Genomic DNA, 13,126 nt, shown 5'->3' with positions numbered 1-13,126 from the left:
CAGCCCTGCCCGGCTCAGCACGCTGGGCTAATAGAGAGGATATAGTTTATTGGGGGTGTTCTCTGGGAGAGGGGCTGGAAGACTGAGCTGGGTCCGACTCCAGTGGGGTCAATGCATTAAAAAACAGATCAGGAGGGACCTTCCCCTGCAGGGCCGGGGGGACCCTCCTCTGCCAGGGCTGGGGAAGGGGTCCCTATCACCAAGGAGGGGGCAGGCGAAGCACACACGTCGCAGGCCAAACCAGCAGGCACATGGTACGGTGTTCGAGGCGACGGAGCAAGCGACTGCCCGGGAGGCGCCGGCGTGGCAGGAGGAGCGCTGGGGCAGGGAGGTGCCAGTGAAGGGGTGCTGCCCCGGGGCTGCTTTCCCAAACACGGTGCAAGGAGCAGCCAGGCTCTGTGCCCATCCCACCACAGGCCGCCCCAGCAGAGCACAGCCAGCACTTCCAGGGTGGTTCGACATGGAGAGAAAGAGAGAGGGAAAAAGAGAGACAGGCAGAGGCTGGCCGGTCCTTCCGCCAAGGCTGCTCTGGCACGTTACGGGCAGGGGTTAAAGTGCATAGAGGCAAAGGCAGAGTCCGAGGACTAGAGGGAGAAGGGCGCTGGGGGGGGGCCTGGGCCAGCTCCCAGCAGAGGGGTATCCCCCAAAAAAGGCCACTTGAGCTGCACAGAGGAGAGAAGGAGCAAGAGAGAAAGAGAGAAGGAGAGAAGGGGAATCAGTGGTGGCTCAGCAGGAGGTACAGGACGAACAGACAGAGAGCCAGGGTGCACCACCCTGCAGGTTGCGGGATGTGGCCAGGCCTTTGGCAGGGGTGCAACAGCATCCCAAGGTGATGCTTTGGGGCTGCACCCACTGGCTTGGCCAGGCTGCGGTGGCATGGGGTTAGGGCATCCCAGCCATCACTCACCCACGCAAGCTGTGCCGTCCTCGTTAGGCTCGAAGCCCCGGCTGCAGCGCTTGTTACTGCGGCAGCGGTACCCGCCGTATGTGTTGATGCAGACGGGCTTGTCCCGGGGGCAGATGAAGGGAAACTCTGTACACTCATCTGTGTCTGCAAGCAGAGAGGCCTCAGTGTGAGACGGCTGGACTGGGAGCTTGGGGTTGCCAGCCATGGCCCCTCCAGTTCCCCCCGCACATGCTGGAAGACCCCCCCTCAGAGCTAGCCACGCACAAGCCATGCCTCTGCCCAGGAGGCTCACAGAACGGCCACGGCCAGCCTGCTGCACCCTTGCTGCCCCTCCATTGCTTGAGGCTCCAGCACAACGCCAGCCACATGCCCTCGTGCCCCCCGCGGGGCCGTGCTGCAGCATGCCAGCTGCAGGCATGCCTGTGCCCCCAGCAGCCACTCACCTACGCAGCGTCCGTTCTCGTGCTGGGAGAATCCCTGCCCGCACTGCATTTGGGGAGAAGCGGAGACCGCCAGGATGGGGAGAAATCAGCCCTGGGCAGCCACCGAGCCAGAGCTCAGCCCCTCATTCCTACCCCCAAAGCATCCCACCCTGCACCCACACATGGTCCTCACCTCCAGCAGGGCAGGCATGAGTGGGTCCTCTGCGTCCACGGGGTAGGGGACCTCCAGGACAGAGTTGGTCTCACTGCTGGCCACGGCTCGTGCCACAACACGGCCATCCGGCCATGTCACCTCCAGGCTGCTGGCTTCATCATGCCCTGCAGGCGGGCAGCCTGTCAGAGGGGGGGTCTCCAGGGTGGGCAGGGGCTGAAAGGAGGCCAGGGGAGTGGTAGGGATGGAGGGGCAAAGCCTCCCCTTGCTCCCTGAGCTGGGCCCCAGGAGCCCGTGCTGACGGCCCATGCACAGGGGTGTAGCCTGAGGGATACGCACGGGGAGGATTGGATGCCCTGCCAGCAGGCAGGGACACCCCTGCAGGCTTGGCTGCTGGCCGTGCTGAGCCAGGGGAGGGTTAATGGGCAGGGAAAGCCCTGGTGCCCGGGCAAAGCAGCAGGCAGGGAATGGGGAAGGGGGCAGCTACCCCTTGCAGCAGGGCTGCAGTGGCTGGGAACCCTGCCCGCAGCCTCCTCTGGAGCCCACCGTGCCCAGGGCAATGGGCATGGATGACTGCTGTGCTGCAGGGTGCTGGGGCAGCAGACATGGCCCCCGCCCAGGGCCGTGCCAGGGAAGGCTGAGGGTGGAGGCAGCCTCTTCTCCCCCCCGGCTCACCCAGTCCAAAGTGTGCCACAGGCTCCATCTCGCAGAGGTACCCCGATCCGCCATCGATGATGCGCAGGTGGGCCCCGCTGCGCTGTGTGAACAGCACCACTTTGGCCCCCCGTGCAAAGGCCCCGAAGCGGGTGCGGGGGATGACGCGCAGCCAGTTGTTGCTGGTGCCCTGCAAGGGAGGAGGGAGCAGGGAGACTGAGCCAGGAGAAGCAGAATGGATGGGGACAATGTGAGGACCCCTTGCTTGACTCACCTGGGTGCCCTTGAAGATGGAGATCGGCTGTGCCATGGACTCACCATGGGACAAGATTAGGTCCAACATCCCATCGCCATCAAAATCTGTCACTGCACCCCCTGCAAGGACAGGATCATGTCGTGCCTGGGGACCAGCCCCACGTCTCTCGGCACTACATCCTCTTGCTGGCGTGGCTCTCACAGGCAGCAGCAGCAGCACTCCCAGCAATGCAGGGGCAGTAGGGAAGATGGGGTGACCCCAGTGCAGGAGTAAGGGTCCCTGTATGGGTGGCACCCTACAATGCGGTAGGTCAGCTCCTTGGGCAGTGGAGGGTACAGGCAGTGCCTGGGGGGCTGTGAGACACAGGAGGCTGCCTGACCCCCTCCCAAATATAGAAGTTGGCTTTGAGCAGTAGACACCCAGGAAAGAGGCCGCCAAGAGCAAAGCCCTGGGGAAAAACCGGATATGGCACCGTTAGCTGGGTACAGGTGGAGAGAGAAAGCATGGGGCTGCTCCTGGGTGATGGGGGCTTCAAGATGCTGGGGGGGAGCAGGCAGGTGACTCAAGCATGTGGCATCCCCAGGGATAGAGGGTGCCATGTGGTGCTGTGGCACATCCCCAGCATGGAGCCCCACTGCCAGGGCCGGAGGAACCCACCCGTGCCCCGTCCCTCAGGTTCCAGTGCGTCCCCTGGATTCAGCTCTTCCACGATGGGGTCCGAGTGCTCCCTGCGGATGAGCCTGCCGAGCACAGACAGGGCATTAGTGCCAGCCCCTGCAGTCCCCAGCATCTTCCCAGAAAGTGGTTGTCCCTTTCTGCTCAGCATGGTAGAGAGGTGACAGCCCTGGTGGCTGTGCAGCATGGGTGGGGGATGGGACTGGCCCCTGCCTGTTAGCACCTCACATCCCTTCTCCGCACAGGGGTGACAAGGATGTCATGAGAGCCTGGCTCTTGTGGGTCTGAACTGTGGAGCAGCAATGCCATCTCCAAACACTGTTGTATCCTTCTGGGACTGGAGACCCCCCTCAGGGGCTCCCTTCCATGCCACTGCCCTCTGTTCACCCATGGGTGCCAGCATGAGGTAGACAACCAGCTCCCACGGCCCCATACGCCAGGCAAGGAGGTGCCACACAACAGTAATGAGGAATTGGCCCCCACAATTAACAGGATCCACGAACAAGCTTCCACACGACTGCTTATCAGTGGTGCTGGGGACCCTGGGGGCTGCTGCAGGCACGATCACAGCAGCTGGTAATGATGCCGGGAAGGGCTCAGTCACGGCACCTTTTATTAGCCGAGCCCGAGCAGTGGCACTGCTGGAGAGGAGCCCTGTGAGCTTGGCTGTGCCGTGGGGGCTGCTTGACCCCCAGAGCAGGGTGTGGGCTGCCCCAGCCCCCTGGGCTCCTACCGGAAGAGGCGGTTGGCAGAGGAACCACGGTAAGCAATGTTGTTGAAGAAAACCTCCAGCTCCTGGTCATTGTCAAAGTCAGCTGTGATGACTGTGCGGACAGGGGATGGCATGGAGAACTTGGGGGTAGCGATGTCCTGCATGAGGGATGGGCATGGTGTGACAACAGGCACAAGGAGCAGTACACCGGGTCCCACTTTGGTGCTTCAGGTCTCCTCCTTGCAGGGAATTGGGGCTCAAAGCCAAATCAAGGTGAAGCCAGACCCCCAGCCAAGGGAGCTCAGTGGCAAAGCTGGCAGTGGGGGGTCCCAGCCCCAGCCCTCACCCGGAATCGGACACGCCCAGGGGCCCCGCTCTGCAGGTAGAGGCGGTGTGGCCCGTTCCAGTTTCCATAGACGATGTCCACCCGACCATCGCGGTTGAAGTCAGCCAGTGCCACACCACGTCCATGCTGGTAGGGGTCATCCAGCCCTAGGGAGCCACAAGGGGATGGGGGGGAGATGGGACACCCTCCCTGCCTTCACCTCCCTGGGATGCCTCCTGGGACATGCCCCACGGTCCCCAGACAGGTCGTCCCTGTGCAAGGCTGCATCCTTGTGCTGACGGATGCCCTGGTGCACCTCAGTCACCCCCAGTGGGTGGCTCTGGGTCCCCAGGGCTGTTCCTCCACCCTGCACTCAACCAGCCCATGCAGGCAGGGGCAGGCAGAGCCAGCCCTGCCCTGAGTTATCCAACACCAAGGTGCTCCCCCCAACTCCCCCTACTCACCCACAGCAGCTGCCACATCCCGGTACGTCCCGTCCCCCCAGTTGTGGAAGAGGAAATTTGGGCTGTTCTCGTTACCGCAGAATATGTCGGAGGCGCTGTCGCTCAGGATGGGGCCCACGGCCACCCCACGGCCCCCTGGGGACAGCAGCCCAGGAGTGAGGGGACAGCTGGTACTCTGCCCCACGGAGTTCATGCCCCCCATGCCCCCTCGGTGTTGCCCACCCAGCTCTCCCAGGACCCCTGGTGTCCCCTCCTCACCCACCTCCCACCTTCAATCCCTCTCATCAGGAGCTAATTGGGCCTGGCAGCTGATTGTGTCACTCCCAACCCTAATCACTGCCATCGCCATGGTGACAACACTCCTAATTAGTGACAATTTACCACTGGCAGCAGTCCCCGCGGTGGTGGGGCGGCATGGGGCGCAGGCTGGCACAGGGCAGGGCTCCCCGCTGCCTTGCTCATGTGCCCACGTCCCCGAGCCATGCTGACAGCCCTGCGGGTGCCGCGGACTCCGGGGGGATCAGCCTGGCTGCGGGGCAGGGTGCTGGTGGGCACAGGGGTCCTGGTGAGCATCCCGCGGGCCTGGTCCTTTCCACGGGCCGTGGGGCTACCGCTAGATGGGGCAGTCAGGCAGACTAACGCGTGGCACGGGTCGCTGCCTGCACTGCCCTGTCCTGCCTGCAACCGGGTCCCGTCCCCGGCGTGGGGCCGCAGCAGCCGGGTACCTGTGTACTTGCTGACGCCAGCCTGGGCCGCCACGTCCACCAGCACCACGACGCCGCGGGCAGGGTCACTGGCAGCCACGTCCATCTCGATCAGGGCGTGGGGGCCCACGTTGCCGCTGGCGTAGTTGGCGATGTAGATGGAGTACCTGCCGGAGCCCTGCGGCCGGCGGCACCTCCTCAGCACCCACCCACCCAAAACCCAGTTCCACAGGGACCACAGGACCCAGGCCGTGGGGCTGGATGCTCTCATGGCTCCATGGGACCAGGCACCACTACCATGTGTTGGGCAAGGGCTCTGCAAAGCCCATGGTGAAAAGCACCGCAAGAGTGGGGATGTGCCCCATTGCCTCTGGGGCCTCTGCAGTCCCCAGGCTCAGGGTGCTGGTATGGGGCACCCTGCCCCCCCCCAGCATCCCCGGTGTACCAGGTCCCTCCCACCCCCACCACCCCCCTTGTCCCATGCAGCAGCTGGACCCTGATTTAGTGATAATCATTCGGAAACAAACCACTGGGGGAGGAGGAAGAAGAAAGAGAATGTGACAGGAACATAAATCACCTCGACAGGCACGTTTATCAGCTGGTGGCAACCGTGTGGACAGATGCCTGCAGTCCCCATGGCTGGGGGGGCTGCCAGCCCTAACAGCCACAGGCTGCTGGGGGGCACTCCCAGCCCCAGTGGGGGGGTGGGATGGGGCTGGTGCCCAGGTGAGGGGAGCGGTCCCCCGGGACCCTGCAGGGGAGGGCTGGAGGGGTGCTGGGTGGTGAGGAGGGAGCGGAGATGCCCCCTGCCCGCCATGCCCTGCCTGCTCACCGTCCGGTCCACACAGGCGACAGAGCGCCCAGCAAAGCGGCTGGCCACATCCCGGTTCACCTCATCGCTCAGGAGGTCCTCCCAGCGCCCGTTGCGGAGCTTGAAGAGCTTGTCCGTGTAGGTGGCCATGCCTGAGGAGGGGGCATGGGTCAGGAGGCTGCAGCATCCTCCCTCTCCCCGAGGAAGGTGCCCTGCTGCAAGGGGAGGCTGGGGAAGGGGCATCCCAAATCCCTGCTCTGTCCCCTGCAGCCCCACAGGGCCAGGCTGCTGCTGCAAGAGCCCCTGTGACCCTTAAGGGCCACCAGGAGACACACAGAAGAATCAACTCATTAAGGTAAAATGTGTCCCAATGGGGCACAGTCCCATAGATCATCCCTGGGAAGGTAAAAAAATCAATTTGGTGCCAGGCACAGGCAGCGAGCCGCGCAGCCCATGACAGTGCTGATGGCAGTGCCTGATTTAGGGACAGGTGTGCCAGCGGCCACTGCCAGCCCGGGTAATGAGGAGTATCAGGAAGACAAATCCGCTACCTGGAGGTCAGGGCTGTGGGACAGGGACATGGGGCAGAGCTGGGCTGGAGCACCAACCCAGGGAGCTCCATGGATGCCCAGTGCCAGGCTGGGGCATGTAGGTCTTCCCCCCATGACAGGCATCCCAAGAGCTGGGACAGCACTGGCAGGGCAGGATTAGACCTGCCTTGGTCCCGCAGGCCCAGGAGAGCCATGGCACAGAGGGGCACAGCTGGGATTTGCAGCCCAGGGCACTTGTGGGCAGCCCTAGGGGTGGTGGGGAACCTGCCATCCCACTTGGGGTGCTGCTGGGAGGGCGGTGGGCAGCTGTAAGTGCTGACTCAGCAGCTGGCTGGGCTCAGCGTCCCACCCGTGCCACCATCAATCAATGGAGCCAGTCAACTGAGAAATTAACTCCAGCCCGCACACATCCCTCACGCGCCGAAGGTCGCGGTCGGCCGTGCTGGGAGCTGCCCCTGCGCCCTGGGCTTGGGTCACGGCCGCCAGCAGGGCTCACCCGAGAAGGCGTTGTTGGTGTTGAGGAAGTAGATCTCCTCACGGCCGTCCCCATCGATGTCGCAGGCCGTCACGCCAATGGCGTTGCCCTGACGGTCCCGCAGCGCATAGTACGGGGAGCTCCGCTCATCCTCTGCCACGTTCACCAGCCGCTCCCGTGCCTTATCGTACTTGAGCACCAGGTTGGGGCCATTGTACCTGTGGGCACGAGCAGGGGTGATGGCTCCCTGTGGCTTGGGGTCAGGACAAAAGCCCCTGTCCTGTCCCATCCCTGGAGGGACATTGGGTGTGATACCAGATTTTCCCCATGATGGGCACCGCAGAGACCTGCATGGTCCATGGAGGCCAAGGACCCTGAGCTGCCCTCAGCACCCAAACATGGGGCTGGCTCCTGGCTGCTGATAGGAAGGGCTGAGCCTGGACCTGTTCCAGCCTGCATCAGGCATCCCATGCCTACGTGGCCTGGGTACCCCAGGGCAATGCCAGGGCAGGGGTGGGGTCCAGGCAGCCAGTGGGGCAGGATGTGGCACAGGTCCCTGCTTGTAGCCCTTTCCCAAGGCAGGAAAAGCAGCATGCAAGGCAAATCCTCTCAGCCTGGTGCACCCCACCGGCTCCCTGCCCACTCCTGCCCGGTGCACCAGTAAACAAGTTATACAACAGGCACCGTCACTGCTTACAAAACCCAGTCTTGGCTGCTTGGCTCAGCCTGGCTGGGAGTGGTGGCCTGGGCCTCACTGGGGTTCCCAGTGCTACCAGTGGTTTGCTGCCCCAGGGTGATGCTCAGAGTGGTGGCAGGACCAGACTCTGCCTGCCACCATGGTGCCCCAAGCTCCCACAGCCCCGCCGGATGGGATCTTTGGGGGTGAGTGGCTCCCTCCAGGTGAGCACACCTGCGTGTGCAAGCCTCCCTTGGGGGTGAGCACAGTGGTGTGTTCACAGACACACTGCGCTGGCGGCTCACAGCCGTGCCAGCACACACATGCAGCACCCACACCGTGGTCCCCACTGTCCCTGGCCAGGGCCGGACCTGCTGGCAGCAGCTGCTCCAGCCCTGCTCGGGTGCTGGCAGCGCAGCACACGGCTCCCTGCCTCCCACCGGCCCTTCCGAGCCATCACTTCAATAAAGGGCTATAAAAAACCTCTAGCCAATTAACCGAATCTCTGGAGAGCACTGAGTCCTGTCAGTGGAGCCGAGCAGGCTTGGGGACACGCTGGCTCTGCGCTGCTGCGTGGACCCTGGCGGCTGGGTAGCTGCCACCACCCCACAGAGGGGGGACCTGGCCCCAGGGCTCAGATGGGGGCACCCATGTGATCCCACACAGGCACCCAGCTGGTATCAACACCCTACGTGGGTGCACACATGCACACAAGCGCATGCATGCAGACCTCCACCCTACCAGCCTTGTGCACAATCCCCCAACCAGCCACAAGCCCACAGAGGAGTGAGGAGCTCCTGGCCCTGCAGGGCCACCAGATCCCACCGTCACCAAGGCTCTGGGTGCACCACTCACCCCGCCACCACGATCTCGAAGTCACCGTCAGCATCCAGGTCAGTGACGGCCACACCATAGTTGAGCTGCGTGGGGTTGCTGTCATAGTCGGGTGGGAGGAGGCGGTGGGTGACGGCTGCGAACATGGGCTCACTGCGCTGGGACCCCTCGCTGAGCCAGGCCAGGGACAGCAGGCACAGCGCCAGCATCCTGGGCACCTGGGAGAGACCTGCAGCCTGTCAGCTCCAGGAGGATACCCTGTTCCACAGTGCCCAGGCATCCCCACCACCCTTGCACAGGAGATGCTCTCTTTCCACTCCTTATCACCCACCCCACCGTGTTCCACCCCACTAGCCCCTCGACCCTTGGGCATTGCCACAGCTCCGGCATCCCCATGCACAGACCCTCCTGGGTGCAGCTCACCCTTGGGGCTTCCTTGGGACAAGACCGTACTCCAGCGAGCTGGGAGTCAGGGCTGAGCAGGAGCAGGACGTTGGGAGCCCATCCCATGGGAGGGACTGGGGAGGCAGCAGGAGGGCCACGGGGTGCTGACGAAGCTGGGCTCAACCCCATCTTGCCCTGCCCCAAGAGGCTGCTGGCATCCAAGATCCTGGCAAGTCATGATGCCAACCACTGCTCCCTCGGCACGGCCAGAGGGAGCAGGCAGTCGCTGGGCTGGGGAGCTTATCCCCTGTCCAGCTGGTCTTCCAGAGGTGGAGAAGGCCACAGGGAGAACATGGGGATAGTCTGCCAGGTGACTCATATGTGCCTCAGTTTCCCCACCCTGCTGGCACTGCTCCTCCCAGGGTCTCTGTGGGATGAGCTCCTCCCAGGCTGGCCAGGGAAGGCTTCTGCACAGGGATGTGGCTGTGGGAAGGAGATGGTGGGAAGAATGGGAGACTGGGAGGAGAGGCTCAATTAACCTGTACTGCAGAGGATGGTGTCTGCCAGCACTGCTGGCAAGGCTGCGGAGATTTCGGATCTGGCTCGGACCTGGCTGTAGCAGGGGTGACAAGCAAGGTGGCACTCAGGATGGCCAGCCCTCACCACAGGCCAGGCAATCCCCATCAGAGGGGAAGAGCCCAGCAGCGATCTGTGCATTCCTGGGCTGTGGGCATGAACCCACCTGCCAGCGCCCCAGTTGGGAGCAAAACCAGCCTGTCCCACTCTCGCAGACCAGAGGGATGGCTGGGGCACCTGGCCACCAAGGCGGGGGGCACTGATCCATGTGACGCTGCCATCCCCCTGGGCAGGGCTGCCCCCCACCAAGGAACAGTCTGGGGACAGGAGTGAATGGCTCCACTGCCAGCTGGTCCCCATGCCGTGGACCCTGCCAGTGAACAATGGAAGCTATGGCAGCTGCATGGGCCTAGCTTGGAGAGGGGAAGATGCCCAAGGCTTAGATCCAGGCATACCCAACAGGCTGCAGGGAACAGCCTGCTGCTGCCTCCCCTGGGGATGGGAACAGTCCCAAGGGTCTTTGGGTTGGGCAGGATTCCTCCTGACCCAACCAAATAGCTTCCAGACCCACCTGGCTGGGCAGGAAGGGGCTGTCCTCCATCTGCAGAGGAAGTCTTGAGCCCCACCACCCAGCACAGCTGGAGCCCTGCATCCCACTGCACTGCTCCTGCTCCCCTTCCCTCTCCAACCCCATCCATGCTTTCCCCAGGCCCAGCTGCAAGGGTGGGTGGGTGTCCCCAGCTGCTACCATTCCATCCCTGGCCTGACCCACATCCTCCCACAGACCCAGGCACTGCCAGCACCTCTCTGGCACTGTGCTCTCTACCACCCAGCCAGACCTGGGGCACTGTGCCCATCACCTTGCCGTCCTGTCTGGAGTGGCTCTCCAGGGGCAGGAGCCCAGGTCTTTCCCTGATGCAGGTGCCCCACGCAAGGCACATGCGATGGGGACAGGGTTTCATTGGGTTGAGCAGGGATGGGACAGTCCTCAGGTGTCAGTCTGCAGTGCCAGGCAGTGAGGGCAGGGGAGCCTTTGTCACATCCCCACACTGGGCTCACTGAAGCAAGTGTGGGGGACAGCCACCCACATGTGGGCAGATGGGTGCAGGGCTGCCATGTGAGCCCCTGGCTGATACAGAGCCACGACCCCTTGCCACAGCCAGGCAAAAGGCACTGGCTCCAGCTCCCTGAAGCTTGGCCCGTTCCCCAGGTGCCCCCCCCCATCCAGCTGCAGCCGAAATCCCTCCAGGCTCGATGAAGCCTTTCCAGGAGGAAACAATGATCCTGATTGGAGACAAAAGGCTCTTCCCAGCAGATCCGGTGCTTGGTGCCATGGGGAAGGGATTGACAACCTGGAGCCAGGCCATTTTGGGAAGGGAGGGAGGCTGAGGCTCTGTGTGGCAGATTGGGAACCATGAGGTCTTCCCTGAGTGCTGTTGATAGCACCAAGGCTCCAGCATGAAGCTCCACCTGAGGTTTCAGGCTACAGGATCCTGCTTCTACACAGTGCAGAGCTTAGCTTTCTTGTCCCAGCAGAGCCACATCCTGGCTTGTGTTGTGGCATCTGGTAGCAAGGTCACCCCAGGAGCTGCAGTCACCCCAAGGTATCTGCTCAGCATGGCTAAGCCTGGTGACATGAAGCCAAGGTGGCAGGCAGGGGTAAAGGCAGCAGGAGGATGAGAGCAAGGCACAGGGTGCCATGGGCACCCATGCAGGGTGCAGCTAGGCAGTGCAGGGACAGGGTGCTGGCCCCATGGCAGGGATGTAGCATGTAGGGCTCATCTGTCCCAGCTCATGGCTGCAGCTGGCAATGCCCTATAGGGAGGTTGGGATGGGACTGGGAAGGGAGCTGTGGGGCAGGCAGGGGGTTTTGCCCCAGACCCCTCACCACAGGTGGGGAGATGCTGTACCCAAGGCTCATGTACCCACATGCACATCCCCAGCCCTCAGCCCACATCATGAGGAGTATGAGAGCTGGCTCTCTGTGCAGCCATGCCACCCCGCATGCCACTGACACTGCTGTCCACCACACCACGCACCCCAGTGATGTCATGCTCCACCACTGCAGCGACATCCCCTCCTGGGCCACAGACACCTCCAGCACTGCTACGCCATTGCACGACATCGTGCAGCAGCCGCTTCATCACACTCCAAAGGCACCCCAGAGCAGTGGCAACATGGTGACACCACAGGACCCCATGACATCATGCTGCATGTGCCCTAGTAACATCATATTCCTGCTTCTGCCATTCCCAGGCTGCCACAGCTGTACCCGCCAGGGCAGAGGACAGGCAGGAGACATCCCACAGACCCAGCAGTTACTCTCCTGCAGCAGCCGTGCTGCCTAGGCATGCAAGCAGTGCCCCTTTCATGACACCTCAGCCCTAAGCAGCCCAGCCTCTGCAGTGTCTCTGCTCTTCTCAAAGCCTGTGAGCCCCGGTCCCGCTGCCCCAGCTGCTGACCGCTGCCATGGGCTCAGCACTGCTCCCTCCCACAGCCCTCTCGCAGACCCAGGCCTCTGCATGCATCCCACCACGGATGCTTCCGACGGGCCCAAAGCCCCCCAGCTGCTGGCTGTCCCATCCCTGTCCCCTCCCACTCAGGACTCCTCAGCGCCAGACCCAGCACGCTGGGGCTCAGCCAGCAGCAGCTAATGCAGTGTGGAGATGAGCAGTCACCTTAGCCTCCGAGCCCTGCCCAAAGGGACACCAGGTCCTTGGGGGGCTCGGCTGCGGCAGCCCACTCCCAGACCCTCCAGTGCACAGCCAGCCCCCTCCCATGTAGGCAGATGTACAGCCAGCCTCCTCTCCCTGCAGCCCCCAGCCCCTCCAGGGGCTCAGCCTCAACCAAGTATAAGTGTCCCTAGAAAGAGGAGCTGCCCCTGCTCTCCCTCCATTCACTTGCTTCTTGCCACCCTGACACCTCTGCCAGTGCTCCCCCAGTCCCAGCCCGCACCCCCATCACTACTCCATCCTCCTGAACCCGGTCCCCCCAGCACAGCACCCTTCCATCCTCATCCCCATCCCCATCCCATCCTTCATCCCTCTTACCTCCCTCCTTGCCACCCCGCATCCCCTCCACGCTGCGGGGGCAGGCTGCGTGCCCGACCCCTCTCCGCCCGCCACCAACTTCTCTCCGGGCCGGTGACCGCGCCGGAGTTATAAGCCGCCCGCTCCCCGCGCCGGAGTCCCCGAGAAACTTCACGGAGCGGCAAACCACCCCCTACTCACGGGCCAGGGGGGCCGCCCGGAGCCCCCGCGGCGGCGGGAGCGCATCCCGCAGCTCCCGCCTCGCCGCCCGCCACACCGCCCAGCTCCGGCTCCACCGCTCCCCGGTTACCGACGGGGCTGGCCGGGCCGAGCGGCGCCTTATGTAGGGCCGGGCGGCGGCGGCGGCCGCGCCAATGAGCGGGGCGAGGGGCGCCGCTGCCAATGGCGAGCGCGGAGGTGGGGCTGCACCGCCCGGTTCCGCTGCCCCCGGCAGCGGCAGCGGCAGCGCCGGCCGGGGCTGCTGCGGGGGGACCCGCCG

At 63.8% G+C, this 13,126-nt stretch overlaps 1 protein-coding gene across 1 annotated transcript; it reads right to left on the bottom strand.

The window, feature by feature from the left end:
* Positions 1-549: 549 nt before the first annotated feature.
* On the bottom strand, positions 550-12,873 carry CRTAC1 (cartilage acidic protein 1; the record flags this gene model as incomplete). The annotated part of the gene is made up of 15 exons (XM_082002553.1): positions 550-662; positions 908-1,051; positions 1,351-1,393; positions 1,523-1,668; positions 2,177-2,345; positions 2,430-2,530; positions 3,069-3,151; positions 3,820-3,956; positions 4,145-4,290; positions 4,588-4,722; positions 5,313-5,469; positions 6,124-6,254; positions 7,150-7,346; positions 8,660-8,856; positions 12,829-12,873. 15 exons carry the CDS (start codon positions 12,871-12,873, stop codon positions 550-552), a joined length of 1,944 nt encoding a protein of 647 aa, XP_081858679.1.
* Positions 12,874-13,126: the final 253 nt, after the last annotated feature.

Source organism: Phaethon aethereus (assembly GCF_964289735.1).
Source record: "Phaethon aethereus genome assembly, chromosome: 7".
Lineage (NCBI taxonomy): Eukaryota > Metazoa > Chordata > Aves > Phaethontiformes > Phaethontidae > Phaethon > Phaethon aethereus.
This window is presented reverse-complemented; position numbering and strand designations above follow the sequence as displayed.